Source organism: Pleurodeles waltl, chromosome 12 (genome assembly GCF_031143425.1).
Source record: "Pleurodeles waltl isolate 20211129_DDA chromosome 12, aPleWal1.hap1.20221129, whole genome shotgun sequence".
In the NCBI taxonomy this organism is placed as follows: Eukaryota; Metazoa; Chordata; class Amphibia; order Caudata; family Salamandridae; genus Pleurodeles; species Pleurodeles waltl.
Genome location: NC_090451.1, coordinates 569,592,246 through 569,612,183, shown reverse-complemented (window position 1 = coordinate 569,612,183; position 19,938 = coordinate 569,592,246). Strand labels below are relative to the sequence as shown.

Genomic DNA, 19,938 nt, shown 5'->3' with positions numbered 1-19,938 from the left:
TGCCAGGCAGGGAATGTTTTCATTAGAGAAAGGTGCAGCTCTGTCTCTGCAATGTGCATTGGGGTCTGGTTAGTTCTTTTGCGTGTTTTTGACACAGACCAAGTATAGCCAGCGTTTGATTTCGTGACAGAGGGGAGGGCGTTCTAGAATGATCTTCTAGCTTAAGGTATAAAAGATGGAGGGACTTGGCGCTAAGACAGGAACTCACCTGTGGAGAGGACGCTCTGCCCAGGAGAATTTAATCCCATGTGTGGTATCCCAACTTGGCCCTCAGAGGGTTCCCTGGTCGTGGTGCTCGCTAGGATGACAGATTTACCCCTCCTGGTGATGTATTTTAACTTCTGATTATTTAGCATATATATATATATATATATATATATATATATATATATATGTAAAACATGTACATGCACAAGAAGGATCATCATAGCAGTTAAACAATCATAGACAGAAATGTGCAATGCATTAACAGTGAATATATTCAATGTTAATGCATTGATTTGCACATTTCTGTCTGTGATTGTTTAACTGCTATGATGGCCCTTCTTGTGCATGTACATGTTTTACTTCTTTTGAGTTAAACAATTATTTTCATATATTTGTGAGCTTTTATTTGATATCTGGGAACTGCGTTAATATATTCATTACTCAGACTAAGAGTGCTACATTCTTTGGCATTGTTTCTTCTTTGTTTAAGCAAGAGCAACACAGTGTGGCAGGAAATATCATCATGTATTGAAGATTCATAGCCCTCAGTTTTAGTTTGATGTCAAGAAAGGCTCTATGTTTCTGTTGTACTATTGGAGAGAAGTCTGGGAAAAACAAGATACATGTATACTGAAAAAGGTGATCTCGGGCTGTACGTGCTTCCTTGAGGATGGCGCCTCTATTGCCAAAGTTGAGGATATGCAGGCAAATAATGACCGGTTGCAGAGAAGCTCCAGTGGGTGGGGTGGGGTGGAGGGCTCGCAGGTGAGAGATCTGTGAGCAAGTTTGAAAGGTGATCCATTGTGAGAGGTGGCCATTTGGTATCCAGGATTTCAACCAGGGTTCAATGAAATCTTCAGGATGCTGTCGTTTTGAATCCCTCCTGAACACCCACAAAGCGAAGATTGCTGCACATGGACCCATTTTCAGTATCTTCTGTTTGTGCCTCCAGTTGATTAGATGCAGATAACAGTTTGGAGACCGAAGATTTTACAGAGGTAATGCCATCTTCAAAGGTGGATACCCTGCCCTTTGCCTCCTCTACCCTAGAAACCATATTTCAGAGATCCTGCCCTCCAAGAGTAACATCCACTCACACCTCCTCAATTTTCAAGTCCTCACCTTCTCTGGAGGCTTGGACAGCTTTAGGGATGGTGCCGGTGTCAGTGGGGTCATCCACAGTTGTGGTAGGCCGTCCTTGGAGTGGTCACCCACTGCAGAATGTGGTGTGCCAAATCTGTTAATCCATGTCTGGGCCTACGAAGAGGCACCTCCAAAGTGATCAACCTGCTTACCTGCCAAGGCAGAGGGCCCAAAGGCTGTGTCAGGCAGCATGAGCAGTCAACAATTATCCAAGAAAGAGGATCTCAGATTCTCAGACAAATTGTAGTACATGGTAGTTGTAAGATGGCCAGCAGTTTTCAGTTCAAGGTGTCTAGGGTGCTGAAAGGCAGGCTGAGTGATTACCAACTGAGAGTTCAGGATAACCCTCTGTCGAGTGAAATCCAGGAGTGGGGGTGGGAGCGGCTGGTGGCAGGGACAAATTGGCACCGATTTCAAGCTCTAGAGGTGCCTTAGGTGTTGGCGGTAAATCAGGAAAAGGCCACCACCAGCAGCCACCTGGGGCATCACACCACAAGGCCCAGAGTTGCAGGCCCCATCAGCAAGGAGTGGTCAGCTGTGTACATAGGCAAGGAGGATGAGGTAAAGACCTCCAGTCCAGGCTTCACTTATGGCGAGCTCTGTCAGTGCCAAGGTTTAGTCTCATCCGGAGCCACGCACAGAGATGAGGCACTCACCGTCTGCCGCCAACCGGATGGCTGTACTCCACTAAAGGGGTCGGGCTGGGCCGGGGTGGGGGTGTCTGGGAGGGGGTAGCAAGCTGATTTGATCATTGACCTTGACTGCAGGGTAGGCGAATGTCTCAGCCGTAAAATTGCTGGGCACCTTGTTGAAGCTGAAATGGCTGCAGGTATGGGGTGCCCCTACCGAAACCATAAAAGGAACAGTAGGGCTGATGTGTCTGATGAGGCAGGCAGATAAGCCTGGGGAGCGAGTTGCGTGAACTGCTCCATAGCAGAATCTGCCTTGTCCCCAAAAAGGCGAGTCCCGTCAAAGGGAATATCCATAAGGGTCGGCTGGACATCACCTGAAAAAGCCAAGTAATAATTTTCCACGATGGAATCGGTGGTGTCTAGGCCACAAGGAATTGTTAATTTGCCATGTTACAACCATCCTGTGTAGTTTGGGTCAGGACAGCCCGATAGCTTCCAGGGCATCTGGGAGGACATGAGCCACTGAATCCTAAAGGACATGGGAATGCTGGCCCAGCAGGCAACTGGCACTGACAACCCTGAGGCCCAAACAGGTGGAAAAAAATATCCTCTTCCCAAAGGTCTCCACTCTCTTTGAATACCTTTCAGGGTGGACGGAGAAGTATCTGGGTACAAGGTTTAAAACCTATTGGCCTGGGAAGTAACATTCCCCCTCCACACTGTAATTTTTTTGAGGTCTCAAAGAGACAGCTTGTGATCTGCATGGTGGTGCAGGAAGAAAGGAACTGACACTTGCGCCCAGGAGTGGGGCCCATATAGACTCTGCACATCATTACAGAGTGGACTGCATCAGTATATGGGAATATTCTAAAGGTGAGGAATCCGTGGATTGAAGCCTGTTAGAAGATTCAAATACCAATACCCTTTATGGTTTTTAATAAATTGTCTATTAACACTCAACAGAAATATACTGTTACTTTGTTAAGATTATGTGGTTTACAAGGTATAAGACAAACTTTTTGTACTGACAACTGTTACAGAGTCCACTGGTTCGTTCCATCTGTTAGTGGCTTTTAGGCAAAGGGACCCAGCTAATACAGAGGACCTAACCTAAACAATTCAAAATTACTTTGCAGCGAATTACTCTGCCCATACCTCACTTGTCAACCAATGAGATGCCTTGAAAATGACAGTTAGCAATACCAATAAAGAAAAGGATAAACAAGGAAAGGAAATTCATAACATCTCTTAAAAATGAACTTTAAAAGGCTGAGTAGGTACAAAGAAGCAAATCTACACTGTGGATATAGAACTGTGGCCCTGTTATAGAGACAACTGCAGATAGTGAAGACCAATAGAATGCATTAAGTGCTCCTTGGACTGCAGAAAACATTTTATAAGCACAACTACAAAGTTAATTCAATGCTATCCATTATAACTGAGAGCACATATTTCTTGACCATAAGCACCAGGTTACTCAACAAGTCTGTCAGGAGAGGCTGTCTGTACTCTTCTCATGAACAGAGGTGACCAACTGTTACAAGAGGGTGCTGGAGGAGTTCTTGCTTGAAGAAAGCACAGCTATGAAGGTGAAAGACTTTGAAGGAGCCTGGTGAGACAACTCAAAGTCACTGCCCATATTGGGAGGAACCCCCATCAGTGGCATCCACATCATCGCCTAGGTTGGAAAGCATCAGGGAGGGAACTAACCAGAGTGAGCTCTGCAGAAGCCAACTCCAGCAATCCGAAATCCTTCAGCACTGGGAGATGTCAATCACTACTGAGGCCAAATCACAAGAAGAGACTTACAAGCACCATAAAGAGATTACACATAAAGGAGTGCATCACACGTGCCATGAATGGAGGGTACCAGCTTGTGTTAATAATGGGTTGTTTCTGGGCCTGAGGTAGAAAACAAGGCACAAAACTGCAAGCACCATGACTGAGATGCAACCTCCTCAGCACTGGCACTGGAGAAGAGTTTTCTGATGAGCAGCAGGTGCTAGCACACTCAGAGGAAGAGCGTGTGCACATTGCTGGCCAGGGCCATTATACCAACCTCTGCACTCCGGGCAGAGTGTCCCTGCTGACACCAACACCTGCAGGCAAGCCCTCCACTAAAGAAACTCTACAGACTTTGGGTCAGACAGAAAGATACTGTGTCAGTGAACCCTGACAAGAGAAGGGGGGCACAGAGAGACTATTGGGACTTATGCATGACTGTGAAACACATTTGATCTGCAGACACTGCCTAAAGACTCCTCACCACCAGAGCATCAGGCCAGTCAGCAGTAATCATCATAATCTATCCCCCATAGCTATAGTGTTACCATTAGTACTGTCTACTGTAAAGTATGCCTATATATTTACATTGAGTGGTAATACTTTATTTTCTAAACACTAAAGTACTGGTTGGACAGTCATTTGATCATTTCTATTCCATGGTTCTCCAACCTTTCCTGTAATGAGGACTAATTTTGACCATTGTGAGCTACTGCCTAATATAGGGATGTAATAAATATGCCCAGAGGTCAAATAACGTAAACCACTGTCCCTGGAGAACCTCATTCCTGTTACAGGAAGCATACTGCATTAACAACACATGAGCTGTATTACAAAAAGTTTTCATTTGGGGTCTTCAACATATCAGTTCTGTCCCTTTGCTCTTGAGACAGCAAAAAGAGAGAAAATTAGTGAGAGAGAGGAAGAGACAGAACGTGAGAAAAAAGAGTGAAGAGAATGAGAAAGACAGGGCATGAGAAAAAATGGCAGAATGAGTTAAAAAGCAAGGCGGAAAAGGGGAAGAAGGAAAGAAGCAGAGAAACAGAGAAGAAGAACAAAATAAAGGAAAAAGGGAATGGAAGAATAAATAGAAAGCAAAAGAGATGAAGGAAGAAAGAACTTAAGAAAACATAAGAGAAACAAAAATACTGAAAGGAATGGATGAAAGGAGAGGAAAAAGAAAGAAAGACAAGCAAGACAGAGAAAGAAAAGAAAGAAGGTGAAGGACAGAATGAGAAAAGGATTGAAAGTAGGGAAAGAAAAAATTAAGAGGAAAGGGAACAGGAGTTGAAGAAAAAAGAAAATAAGAGAAAAAGAGAAAGAAGGAGTGACGTGGAGAAAAAGGCAATAGTAGAGGAAGAAAGGAGAAAAAGAACAACAGAAAGAATAATAGAGGATGAAAGATGAAGACAGAGGAAGAAGATAAACCTGAAAGAAAGTATGGAAAGAATGAAAAGAGGAAAAGCAGAGAAAGAAAGCAAAAGGGAAAGAAAGAAACAGGACACAAGAAAGGAGGCAGAGGAGAGGTGTCAGGAAAGAAGAAAGAAAAATAAATATAGACAGAAAGGGGAGGAAAAAGAAAGTGAGAGAGTAAAGGAAAACATATTGAGAGAAAGGTGAAGAAAGAACTGAAGAGGATAAAAGCAGAGAAAAATAAAGCGAATGTAAGGGAAAAAGAAAGAATGGGCAATAAAAACACAGAAGGAGAAATGGAGGAAAAGGAGAAAAGTAGAGGTAGAGATGGACAAAGAAAGAGAAAGAAACTGAAAAAGAGTGCACAATAAAAATGAATAGAAAAAAGCAGGGAAAGAGAGAGAGAAAGCAAGAAAGTGAAAAGAAATTTTAAAAGGAAAGAATGAGATAAAAGCAAGGTAAAAAGAGAGAAGGAACGAGAGGCAAGAAAGAAAGGAGAAAAGTACGTAAAGAAAGTACCCACATTTCGAGTCCTCTTAGAAACAGGCACAATGTTTTAAATACCTGCCTTATCAGGTGGGCAGTTGTATATTTTGAAACCTACTGACGGGCAATTATCATATGTGAGCTAATGAGTGGCAGCCTGTCAGCTACTGGCATCCTGCGATCGACCTGTCCTATTAAATGTTTGTTAAGTGCTATATATTTAACCCCACACTACTTCCCTCAGTAGACTTGCAGTGTTCTACGTTTCTGCCCTGCGAGTCAAGGGGTGTATTTGGTGATCATTTTTTGGTACAATAGTAGGGTTAAGCTTGGGGGATATCAGTGGTGAAGGCTCTGATGTACACAAACTGAGCCCGCCCAGTGTTCCTTGTCAGCTCTGGGACTCTTCAAAAAGTTATCAAAATTGTCTTTAAATGTCAAGAATTCACTAGATTCCAGTTCCGATGAGTATTAACAGTACCTAATAAGTCCAGATTTTTCCACAACCGTCACATAAAGGCAAAAGTTAGATGTAACGAAGCAAGTCTGAGAACATGTCCATAGATGAGTTGAAGGAAATGTGTTGAGATACGGGGTGGAGATCTCCTAGATCCAAGGATAAGCAGATCATTATAGGTTTCATTATGGAGCAATGGGGAAAAATGGTCTTGACAGAAAAGTAGAAGTTTCCAGGAAACTTTGAGGAGTTAGTGGAGGACACCTCAGAGGAGAATATTGTAGAGATAGGCTCCTGAGTGCAGACTTTCACTAGTCTGTCTTCCATAGTGCCCTACGATTATTTCCTAGTATATCCTCTAGTTGTATTCATCGCTAGTCCAAGGGTTTGTACGTTCTGGTATTCTAGGTTTTTCAGAGACCCTGAAACTTAAGCTAGAGTTACAGAAAGCCAAAGAAGAGCAGAAGGATACAGTTCTCAGAAAAACACCAGTAAGGTTTCAAAGCTGTAGCTGTCAGGAGAGGCCTATGCTACTGTACTGTGGGTGAGGTTTGGAGTCCCAAACGTATCCAAAGCAGAGGCATCTACACATTCACCAAGGTTGTGAGTATTTGTGGATGAAATGCAACAAAGCAAGTTGTAAGTCATGTCTAGTGCTGCAAAACAGTTCAGCGCCAGGAGAAGCTGATCACTGGTGAAGTCAAATCACAAGAAAAGACTTACACACACCATGAAGAGATTGCACCTGATGGAAAGCATCACGGCTGCAACCTGGGATGGGCACATAGCTCTTTGGGCAACGAAGAACTCAAGCTGCATGACTATGAGCACCACGCCATGACAGACTCCTTTTCAATGGTGCATTGCTGCCACCAGAGTGGACAACTTTGGCTGGCTCACGGCTGCACTCCAATCTCTCCTTCAGTGGGCTGTGCTGAACCTTCCCCACCAACGCTGTGAGCCCGCAGTGACACAGAAGTCCTATACACATTGAGTTGGGCAGAAATGTACTGTCAACCGTGACGAAAGGAAGGAAGCAGAGAGGAATTATTGTAACTTAGGTATGGCTGTTAATTGCATTTAATCTGCAGGCACTACTGCCTGTAGTACCCCACAGCTCCCTCATCCCAGGGTGTTGGGCCAAAGTTACAATTATCACCATAGCCTTTTTCCATTAGTAAATGCCAGATTTGCTTGCTGTCATTTATGCCAGCTATTTAAAATGCTTGCATGAATAGCAATAAAGTACTTTTTATTTATTAAACTAAAGTACTGTCTGGACCCTGAATGTTTTTTCAGTGCTTCCTGAGCGCTCAGTCTCTAACCCCGCACCACCTTTTTGAATAATCCTTTGACTCCTCATCTTATCTACCGCGAGAGTTAAGTGCTGAAGTGGTGTGCTTAATGATCAGTTTTAGGTCCAACAGCAGGCAGAAGCTCTCAGACATCAGTGGTAAAGGGTCTGGTTAACATGCACTGATCCCCGTAACCCCTGCCTGTCTTTGTACTCCTGAAAAAGTTGCTATGCAGGTTGGGTGTCAGTACAGGCACTGGTGTTTGTACGTGTATTCTGCTATTTTAGAATGATATTTTAACAGCAGCTGAGGTTAGTGAGAATGGTGGCAGAATGGTGTGTGAATGAGGTGCACTTTCTGTACGCATGTGGTGTGCTCAGTAGACTATTTCTGTTCAGTTTGGTGGCAGAGATGTAGTTTCACAGGATGATTTCTAGTCTGCTGGGAAAATTTAGATTATCATCATTATGCATGGGGTTGTGGGAGTTGCATTGGTGTTTTTAGTCTAGAGGCAGGGTATATGTATTTTTGCCTGTAGTATATATGCTTGGGATATGCATACTTGGATTATGCAAGGGGGTGGCGAGTTGTCTGGATGTTTCTAGTCTGGGGGTAGGGAATATGTTTTTTGTTATTATTATATGTGCTTGGGTATGCATCTACATGTGCCTAAGTGCCCAATACATACACTTTCCCTAATTTTGTACCATGGAACATGTTATCTAAAGGGTAATGCATGTGTGCATTGTGGTTGTAGGTGTGTGTGAGGCACTTAGGGCCAGATGTAGCAAGCAGTTTTGCCCATTCTGTGTCTATGGGAAAATGTGTTCGTATATATGTCCCATAGTTCTTATAGGTTGGCAGTGTGATGACCGTAGTGGGAGACCTGAAGCTGTGATGCAGCTATATGGATATGGTCCTGTCACTTGACAAGGACACGGGCTGTGATCTGAAGAACTGTGGTGTAGGGGGGCATGCCCTTCTGTATAGGCTGCAGTGTCACTTAAACACCTGTGATATAATTCCACCAGTGACTTTCTCTTTGTAATGTTTTCTGGGGGGGGGATGGCGGGGGTGTTGTATTGGACACATCATATGTTTGAGTGCATCTATTTCCATTCTATTCAATTCTTTGAGGAAAGGGGATCTGTTCAATTGCGTATACGCTAATGTATACAGTTAAGCTGAGCCACTGTAAGTGACATTTTGTTGAATGTTAGGGATGTGATTATGTTGAGGGTGTTACATAAGTGGGAGAGAGGCTGTCTCAGGAGGCTCCGGTTGATGAACATATACTTGCAACCAGTAGACCAAGGGCATTACATAGATATGAAAAGTGTCAAGTGCCATGAAGAGGAAGCAACAAAGTCTCTCTGGTTCACCACATTTTGTGTACAAGAGATAATCATCTAAAATGACCATGAGGAACAACATTTAATAGACCCGTTCCCCAAGGGTCTGGGCCCATGAGATGCCTGCAAAACATATCTTGCTGTTTAACACAAGACTAGTACAATGTGATTATAGAGTGGGAAACTGAAGCCTGAGCTAAATCAGGCTATATTTATGGCTTCCATGTAATATCCTTGAAGTTTGGTAAAAGAACAGCATCTGGCAGACACTTAGCGTCTGATTTAGAATTTGGCAGAGGGGTTACTCTGTCACGTACATGACAGATATCCCATCTGCCATATTACAACTTCCGTAGGCTACAATTAAATTGTAATTCGAAGATGGGATATGTTACATTTGTGACAGAGTAAACCCCGCCAAACTCTAAATCAGGCCCTAGGTATTTTTTCAGAACTATTTAAAGCTACTAATTAAAACAGTGTGTGAGGTTCTATGCAACTCATGTTAAACTTCATAATGCATGGTCAGAGCAGGTCAGCTAGTGCTGATGGGCATTAGCAATCTGTCCCACACCAATCCATCCATGTCGGCACAACTGACAACCAACCGCATGCTGAAGAATGTAGTGTGTGCTACCAACTCCCTTTTAATGTGTATCTCTGTGCAGCTCCTACTAAAATTTAAACCATTTCTCTTTATGATAATACTATGAAGACTACAAATTTTCTCATAGACATGCAACAATGAGCCATCCTCACTCAGTTATTTGTGATCAAATTTGACAGTAATTAAATGAAATGGACAACTTCTGTTAATTGATTGCTTTTACTAAGACACCACTGCAATATGTAGACAACATGGTTTCCAAGAATCAGTCTGCTGTGACAGCAAATCAAGAAGCCAGTTTCTGCTCTGCAAGGTTCTCTATGAGGATGTAAAATTCACATGTATTTGCTTGCTAGTCCATCATGCCCGCGAAACTCTCAATCTGCTGTTCCCCTTGTATTAAAGTTTCATAACTGAGGACTGCAGAATACATAAAATAAAACTGCAAGTAAAATCATCTGTAAAAATGATTCTGCAAAATCTTTAAACCTTTCTCTTATAGTGTTAGTTACAGCGTGCTCAACAGCTAAGCTCTCGGCGTACTGAAGGCCTAGCTTTACGGTGTGGACATTTCATCCGTATAAAATTCATAATCAACCAATTCTTAAACCAGAATCTTGCAGTTTATCAAGTAATATGTTGTCCACAATCATTCATGCAGTGCACAACATCAATAGCATGATACACAGTCCAAGCACTACCACAATGGCTTACCATGAGAATCTCCTCTAAATGCTTCACTTCCTGTTCCAAGGACTGCAGCTCAGGGAACTGTCCTCGGTAGTCCCCAAGAGACGATTTTAAAGTGCCAATTGCCTCCTCCAGTCCTACATCCAAAGACCTTCCTTTGGCTGTCTCCAGTGGGAGGACAGATGTCACACACTCCACCACAGATCCACAGCTTTCTGCTAGGACAGGGTGATGAGCCGCCGAATGCTCGTGAGTGCCAGGCTTCTTACATTCATTTCTCACTTGAAGAGTTGCCTGCTGAGTCACTGTTTTAAGCCTATCAACGTTACCATTAGGTGATACAAGAATCTGCTTCTCTAAGATAGCAGCCTTCTGCGGGGAGACTAGGGCACATGATTCCGCTAAAGCCTGCCTTCCTACTTCTGGAATCCGTACTGCAGAGTGTTGTTCATGTAACAACATCACATCCAGTGCCTCAGTCATACATGATTCTACAGTCGAGGCTTGCTCATGAGATGTCACCACATTATGTTTTACAACTTCAGGGGCCTCTATGTTAAGGACCTGTTCATGAAAAACACGAAACTCTGCATTTTCTTCGCAAGGAAAACCAGCAGTGGAGGTTTGTTTATGAAATTCTGTGACAGCAAGTTTCTCACTAATTTTGGCCTCTACACCAGATGTTTGTCCGTGAGATAAAACTACGTCCCGTTTACTGGCCACTGAGGATTCTGTGTGTGAGGAATGTCCATGAGGAGCCTCCACCATTTTCTGTTTTTCAGATGTGCATTTTTCTACTTTGAAGACTGGTCTTTCTGACACCAACGCCACCTCCCGGCTTTCAGCAATGGGAAGTTCTGTTGGGAATACTGTTTCTACTGTCGTTTTCTCAAAACTGTATGTTGGAACACCAATCTTTCCATTTTGTGGGTCATCCATTTCAAAGGCGCTAGATTCAATGGCATATTTGAAACCCTGAGGGGTTTGAGGTGCTGTACAATGCAGGTAGACCACATTCTCTGGTTCTATTTGTCCCTTTGATCTACAGGCAGTGGAGCTGTCAGGTTCTTCCATATTATCCTGGAAAGCACAGCAGACTGCAGACTCAGATACTTTCCTGTCTATTGTGTCTGTAATAGTAGCCTCCAGGCTAACCTCACTGATATGGCTAAGAGTCCGAGAGTAGGGTGTATGCAAGTTGGCAACCACTTCCTGATTGAGCTCCTTGTTCACTAATAGTTCTTGCCCCATCTCTTTCACCTGGGAGGGCTGCTCTGGAAAGGTTGATGAGGGATCCTGTGGCTGGGTAAATGCAATTTCAATGTCTGGAGCCAAGCATTGAACCTCTGGCTGCACAATGGTCTTTTGTGAGAGGCGACCGCCAGTTGAGAGTTGGGGGCTAGAGGAATCATCTGAAGATTCTGAAGAGATGGACCAGGCGGCACTGTTCTCTTGGTCATCCTGGCGTCGGAGCATGTTCTACAAGAAATACAAAGAGATTAGCTTGAAAAACTTCACTGTGAGACGCATGCGTAATCCAGATTATCTTGAAATAGCCCATTTTGACAAACATATGCTACCTATTCCTTGGGTTTCTTTGCTCAAGGTGTCCCAGTGCAACTTTCTTAATTATGTTTCTGATTGCTTTTTTAATCACATGTCCCATATCTGCTTTTCAGTGGATCAAAGTCATTGCCCTTTTTGATTAATTTCTCAGACCTGCTTACTTGTAGTTTTGCCAAAATCCCTCCAAATTTACCAAAGATCTCTGAGATAATGTTATGAGAAGTGGCTTATGCATATGTGTTTCAGCCCCTTTAGATCCTCCCCTAGTTTCTTTGCCACAATACAGATAGACAATAAATAAAAAATGGAAATGAGGACTTGGGGGCACAAAGGGATTCTGAGAAATGCTTGTAACAAGTGGCTCTTACATTTTGACCCTCGAACTGGGTATTACTGTCCAGCGCACTGGTATGCCAAGAACCTAATTTGTAGGCTTAGATGATCACGTAGTAATGAAGGCGAAAAGTCAAAGATTAAGCAAGTTTACAAACGCAGAGACCTGATAACATATAAATACCAAAACCAAAATTGATTGTCCCGTTGTGCTATTTCTTTACAAATTGAAAGGAGTTTTGGTACATTTAGGTTAAACAGTAAAGTAAATAGATTAGTTGGTTAACTATACAATGGTGTCTACTAATTAATGCTTTATCCCCACACAAACAAACTAAAGCTTGGAACAGCTTCAAGCTCCACTATGATCATCTAGTTCAGTGGTTCTCAAACTTTTTGGGGCAAAAAATAAAATCATCGCCTCCCCCTCAGAATGTTTCAAAATTATTCTATTACGTTGGCAATGTTTAAATATGTCTAGACTAATTTAAACATTATACTTAAGTTCTGTTACCTTTTTAAAAAATAATACATGTTTGTCTGCTTAAAAAAAACAGTGTTATCAGCATAATGCCTCTTTTTGCAAGAGCCTGGCACCCCCCACTGGGATCACTTGAGGCCCCCTAAGGGGGCTTGCCCCCCTGTTTGATGACCCCTGATCTAGTTCCATGGAGATCTACGTTGTGCATCACCTGCTTGCAGACAGGATGGAAAGGAAGGTGTTCTCTTTTGGTGGGCAGCTCTAAGTTGTGGCACATGTTGCAAATGGAAAACTCACACAAGACAATATGTAGATAATTGCTGAGTGTGAACGGTCCTTGTGTCAGGTATGGTTTCATGAGGTCATGCACTTTTCGGAGTCCAGCATACAAGCCCCAACTGGTGACAAAGGTAGAGCTGGCAAAGCGTGAAGTATTTATAGGTCACAGCAGGTAATGCAATCTTTGGGGTCAGTTCACACAGAGTAGCTTTATCAAGAAGGACACAGGCAGTTACTCAAGGAGCAAAAGTGATCACAAAGCGAGGCACTTGGAAGTCCAGGAAGAGAAAGAGCACTTGAGATGACATGTAAGTAAAGAACATATTGTGCTCACACACTAGGTTGTATTTTTCGTGCCACTAGTTCACCACAGAGGCTTCTTGATCTCATCCCTCAATGACCAAATGCTTATTCGTGACAAAGAGGGTAAACCTGTTTGTTGGGAAACCTCTGAGAGGATTTGTGGAGAAAAAAACACCCCATAACATAGTTTGTGTTGGCTGGTCTGGGATGTGGCAGCAGCTCTCCAGTCTTGACACAGAATCCTCTCCAAGCATCAAGTCCTCTGTGATAGCAGTTAGTGCAGGTTCCTTTCTCAGTACTAAGTCCTGTCTCTAGTTTCAAAGGAGGGCGGAACAATTATGTTTTGCTCAGTTTCAATAATTAAGTCGCACTGATGCACAACATTTCCAAAAACCTATCATCCCTTCTCACATGCTTGTTACTCATTCCTCCCTCTCAGCCTTAGACGTTTTTTACTTCTCATTGATCTTTGGTATGAAAGCAACTGGTACAATGGCCATCCAAGGCCTAGCTCCAGTGCTTAATTTATAGAAAAAAACGTGCCAGTGCCCAAAGGCCTCCTCTTAAACACACGGCTGCTGCAATTAAATGTGCGAACACAGAACGCTGAGGCAGCGTAATCCTAAAGCCAGCTCAGGCCTCTTTAATCTATTTACAGCCACTCCCTGCCACTTCAGCTCACCCTTGCAACTTTCTGCTTTCTCCATTTGTGATGCTTTTTCGTTTTTCTCTTCCTCCGTCTTTCCCACATGTGCCTTTTGCACACAGTAAATGCTTGGGGCAGAAAAATAAGCGCAGTAGTTGTATGTCCTCAGATGGGGCTTAGCAACATTTTAAAAATACAATATCACAGAGGCCTCAACTAGGGACCTTACTCCAACAGAGAGGTGTCATATCCTCATCATATAAGCTGTTTACAGAAGCATCACTGGCATCCCCCCTCCAAGACATACTCAAAACGCATATCACAGACACAGACATTAAAAAAATACAGTGGGTTTATATCTGGAGAGATGTAAACAAAAACACTTGGAGTATATGAGTTCCAGAGCCCATTATAAGGTACCAGCAGATTGGTATCTCTATTCGACCAAGGACCAGATGTACAAAGCAATTTTGAACGCACAACCACCCGATTTTCAGAATTGGGCTGTTTAGAACCGTAAAAATGCTTTTGATATGTACAAACACTAAACTGTGACTCTACAGAATCATAATCTGGGTTGGCAAATCGGTATTTGTAAGGGGCGTTTACAATTGCAAAACATTTTTTACTGACTACTAAAAGGTAGTTGTTATCATTCACACATAGGAAGGGGTTCCCATGGGACTTCTTCCCCTTTGAGAATGTAAAAACAAATATTTTTTAAGAGTGGGCAATGGTCCCATGGACCACTGCCTACTCTTAAAAAAATGAATCTTAAACGTTTATTTTTTTTCTTTTGAAACACATCCCAAAGAAAACTGGCTGCATTTCAAAGAAAAAAGATTGCTTTATTTAAAAGCAATTACAGACATAGTGGCCTGCTGACTTCAGCAAGCCACCATCCCTGTGACGGATATAATTCCTACTGGGTCCCAAACTGCGACCTGCCTCGTTACTATTCATGACATAGGTCAATTAGCAAACCACTAATTTTAATTTACAACTTACATACATTAGTAATAGCGATTTCGTAATTATGATTTGCAGAAAATCAAAAATAGGAAATTGCTATTCCTAATGTTAGTACATCTAAGCCCAAGCTGCATAACGTGTATCCTAATACCAGCCCACAGTGCTGGACAGATTGTGTTGGATTGAGAGATGCTCTTCATATCTGAAGAGATATCCTCACAAGTCTAAAATCAGTACTGGGCTACCCAAAACTGCCCTGCTTGAAACGAGGCCAAAGGATGATCAATACCAATCTAGGATGGATACAATCCTATTGTGGCACTGTCAAGAGGCGGAAAAGATGACAATAACTGAATCCTGGTAGTTTAAAGACACTCTGAATGTATTACAACGATACTCACAACTCTAGACTATAACGGCAATGGAAAAGTTAACATGATTTGTGGATGATGACAAGTCACTTCCGAATCAGTCTGGAGCGCACTGTTAGCATTCCTGTCAGAGGTAAAGCCCTCACTCACCTATCCACCTGAGATGAAAGCATTAAAACTCTTCCAAGACTGAAAGGGGTCACTTAGACTTGGCCTTTAGTGGGACTGGAAACACCAACTATATGAGCAAGATATAATAAAGAATGGCATTTTTCCTATGTCCCGCTAATATGTTTGTTAGAATACCAACCCAGCTGTATAGGCTGAGGAAAGATTTCATGTTTTTCTTTCTATGTAACAATGTGATATTAATCAGCTGCATTAATATGTAGTTGTAGGATTCTCTTCGAAATGTATTATTATTATTACTTGTTATTGCTTGTTACTTGTAGAGCGCAAACACTTACCCCCAGAGGAATATCACAGCACCATATTGCTGAAGGCCCTAAGAACTATGGCACTAATCTTAATCTGATAAGAGCTGGGGTTTTAGGTTCTTTCTAAACCTAACATGGCCAGAGATTAGATGGAGATCCATGGGCATTAGGTTCTAGTGGGCAGCCGTCAGATGGGAGAATGAGGGACCACCTATTCTGTTTTTTTAATGCATTTGGTTTTAGCCAGTGCTAAATTCAATGAGGGCAGGTTTCGTGTAGGTTTATAAAATTCCATCTTGGATTGTAGAATAGCAAGGTCAATGTCGTTGAGTGCCTTTTGGGCATAGTAATTTAAATTTGGCTCTCTTATGTCACCTGAAGTAGTGTAAGTAGAAAGTCTGCCACGCCCACATAAAGAGCATTTCCATAGTCAAGTATGCTTGTAATTAGTGCTTGAACTAGGGTTCTATGCTATTGCATGGGGGTCCAGCAGAAAGGTTTCTGGAGGACCTACAGGCCAAAGCATTTGACCCATGTGGCGCTGACCTGCTCCAGTATGGAGAGAGTTTATTAAAATGCCAAGGTTTGTTGCCACTTTCTTAGTTTCAAGTGTGGAGCCCATTGAAGATGACCATCAGGAGGAGTCCCAGATCTGATAGGCACCACCGAAAAGTAGGAGCTCTGTTTTATCGGTATTCAGTTTCAAGCAATGTGCTATCATCCAATTTTCTACCTCTGATAAACAGTCGGTGAAACTTTTCCTAGTTTTGTGATGTCTCTCGCCAATGGAGATAACCAGATGGATATCGTCGGCAGAAGAGCATATCTTAAAGCCCAAGGTTCTGACAATATTAACCAGGGAAGACACATACACATTAAAAGTGTTGGGCTCAGTGAAAAGCCCTGTGGAACACCACATTTGGATACATGGGGGGGGGGGGGGCGATCTGAAAGTATCTAGCAGAACTGACTGAGTTTTTTTTTGCTTAAAGAGGAGCTGAACCATTGTAGGGCATTTCAGTACAGTCCCATCTCATTAAGTTTTTTTTTTTATCAATAAGCTGTGAGAGACGGTATTAAAGGCCGCATAAAGGTCAAGTAGAATCACGAATGTAGCCTTGCCCTGATCTACTTCTAATCTCATATTGTCCAAGACAGCAAGAAGGGTGGATTCTGTGCTGTTTTCTTCTCTAAAACCAGCATGTGATATGTCTAGCAGGTTGTTGTCTTCAAGAAATGAGGTTAGCTGGCTATTGCCTAATCTTTCCAAAACATTGGACGTGTAAAGGAGCAGGGATGTAGGGTGGTAGTTGGGTAAGACAGAGGCATCTATCCCTATTTTCTTAGCCTGAGGCAGTACTAAGGCTTTGTAATGTTATTTGAGTATTGACCACTGATGTCATGTCACACGGCTTTGCACCTGGCTTAGTTGCTTATTGTCACTTTGGTGGTCACTGGTTATAGACTCCTTTTTGTATTCAGCCTAGACTCCATTTTGTGTTCAGCTTAGCTTCGCCGCCACGGTAAAGTAATTTTCCATGCAAATATGTTATGCAATGTGTTTTTCTACTTCTACGTGTTTTTCTTCTCATCGAAGAGCTAGGACAGGTACATGACATATAGGAGGTGAGCAGTTAGTACGATAAGAGCATAACGAGCTAGTGTTTATCATAGGCAAGAGAACAGTTTGACTTTGGAAGGCGTGCCTTGGGAAGATGGGCAGCTCCCCACGCATTCCTTTCAAGGTTTACCTAAACTAGCCAGCATTTTTTAATATTTCCATCTGAGGGGGGGGATCTTCTAGAATGATCTTTTGTGGTTGTTTAAGCCATAAAAAGGTGGCCCTGCTCATTAGCGATGAATTCCGAGACCTCGGTCAGGATTGGACGTCAAATGCCTGACATTGTTCCCGTGAGGGTGAGGATCGCTTTCTCGTAGTTAAACGGGGTCGTCTTCTTGCTGGCATGAGAAAGATGAAACCTCTGGCAGGACCTACGGTGATGAATTTTGTATTAAATATTTGCTTTGCATTGCATATGAATTTATATATTTATATATCAATATATAAGTGTGTGTATCCTTGCATGTATATATTTGCTGCTTATAGATTGAGGATTCTCTGTACATGGTCTTACGTTGTTGTTGCACATTTTGAAAGTACACTTTCTACCATTCAAACCTTCCTTCACGAACCTTGCAAAAAGCTATAATAAATGTCTTCTTCAGATTAAGAAGTGCATTCCAGAGAATCTTTTCGACTCCTTTCAGTGTGTATATCTTGGCTCAGTCGAAAGTAAAGCAAAACAGGCTTGTTTCCAGATATCGGGGTACACTGTGTTAGTCAGTGAGAGATTAAAGAGTTTGGTCAGATAAAGACCAAGTATAGGGACCAAACGACAGAAAATGAAATGAGACAAGGGTCATGTGGGGAGCCAGACTTGGCCTTTGCCATCATCTTCTCTACTATTCCACTGAGAGACTCACAAAATTGCCTAAATAAGCCTGTGCTTTGTTGTGGGGGCTTAACTGCCCCTAAGGGAGCTCATCTAGAATGGGGCTGCGATTCAAATGTTGAATAGATTTATTTTATTCTATCCCTGAAGAAATTGGCCGTTTCTTTGCAATGAATAGCTGAGACATTTATGGACTGGGACAGGGAAGCAGGATGAGACAGTTCTTTTAACATTCTGAATAGCTCTTTGGAACAGCTACTATTTTCTTCTAGTCTTTTAATTAAATAGTTTTTCTTTGCTCTCTTTAGCGCGTTGTGGTAATTATTCAGTTTGAATGATTTAATCGCCTTCCAGTGGGCACAGTATTCATGGAAGTGGAGACGCCGGAACTAAATAGCTGTCTAAGGACACATATTTTCCAAACTCTGGGAGGACGAAATGACTTAGGAAAGACTCTGATAATTTTACTCTAGGGTCTTTTAGGGGTTGGGGAAGGGTGAGGAGCTATTTTTCCAACTTTTGGTAATATAAGAGAGAAGTTGATTAAGAAATGGTCAGACAAGTGTAGTGGGTTAGTGTCATGGACTTTGGTTGTTTCAATGTTTGAAAAGAACAGATCTAGAGTGTGTCCTGCTACACAGGTAGGGCCAGTGATCCAATGTTTTAGGTAAAGGATTTACATTTCACTCTACAGTCTTTTGCATAAGGGATCTTTAATATTTTCAAAGTGTAGATTAACATATTCAATCACTGAAAACTGATTGTGTTTTAGGACTAGTGGGGACAGCCAGGTGAGGAAATCTGAAGCCCCTTGGGAGTTGTATACGCGAAGCCTGTACAATAAAGCATCTCCAAGCAGCACCTCTACTTTGTTTACAACAATGAGGTTAACATTTCACAGTCTACTGTCGAGTAACTGTGTTCGTGGAACAGACAGATGTATCTGTAACAATATTGGCAATACCATCTCTGTCAGCCTACTCTGTTGCACTTCAACATCTTGAAGCCAATGTGAACTGCAACAGTGATCTTGGCTAGGGTGTAACTATTGACTCAGGTTTATGTCATGAATACTGAGTATGGGTTGGAGTCATTGATTTTATCCCAAACCCCCATGCAATGTTTGTATAGAGATCTGGTGTTAAGGTACATATATTTTAGAATTTATCCTTCCAAATTATTAGTTTGTTTCTTCGGTAGCTCCTTACTAGGCCAGCCTACCCATTTGCAATTAAGCAAAAGAAAGAGTCCTCCATAGGCTCTGGTATCCCTATCATGCAGGAGTCAGATAATTTTGGTCAGCATAACCAGTGTTAAAAGTGCTTCTCGAGACTAAGATAATCTTACCTGTCGTTCTGGAGTGAAACAGACAGGGGTCTTAGCATCTGGTAACATAGCGTTGACGGTCGGGCATGGACTGGCTTGCCTTTGGCGCCCTTGTTTTTATTCCTCTGGTGCATAACAACTTGACCACTCACCTAAAAATGGTGGCCGTAAACTTAATAAAAGTGTGATGCTGATATCGCCTTTAATATTGCGTATGGCACTGATGATCTCAAATAATGAACACTACTACATAGTGACCCACCTTTGGTAGTTCACACATTGATTGGGAGATGACTGCCTTCAGGAACTGGCCACTCTGCTCCCTAGCCCTATGAGGAGGGTCATATTGGAGTTGCTCTTGGGAACGAAGGGGGAGAAAAGACGGGATGGGGAAATCCTCACCACAGAAGGGAACAACCATTGCCGGACTGGGAACACAAATCAGCCCTGTCAATTTTTTTCAGATCAGTCCCCTATACAGGTCATGGTGAGCAAGTGCAGTGAGCACTCCTGGCCATCACAGGGGGGGCTTGAGGGGTTTCTCAAACAAGAAAAATTGGGGAAAAAATTGCAAAAATGGTGCCTCTTACCACATAGTTTTCTTTATAAATTAACTTGTATTAGCTTTTAAAGCATAGTAAATTATAACCTTTCAGTGGCTGCATGACTCAAACGGGAGAACAAGCCCCCTGGCCACTGAAACAGGA

The 19,938-nt window shown here is 42.5% G+C and overlaps 1 protein-coding gene across 3 annotated transcripts in view; it reads right to left on the bottom strand.

Moving 5' to 3' along the window:
- RIPOR1 (RHO family interacting cell polarization regulator 1) overlaps positions 1-19,938 on the bottom strand; it is a 1,174,702-nt gene that overhangs the window by 472,462 nt on the left and 682,302 nt on the right. For all 3 annotated transcript variants that reach the window (XM_069217674.1, XM_069217675.1, XM_069217673.1), the window contains exon 13: positions 10,089-11,543. In XM_069217674.1, coding sequence (XP_069073775.1) covers positions 10,089-11,543 — 1,455 coding nt within the window. The remainder of the gene's footprint in view (positions 1-10,088; positions 11,544-19,938) is intronic.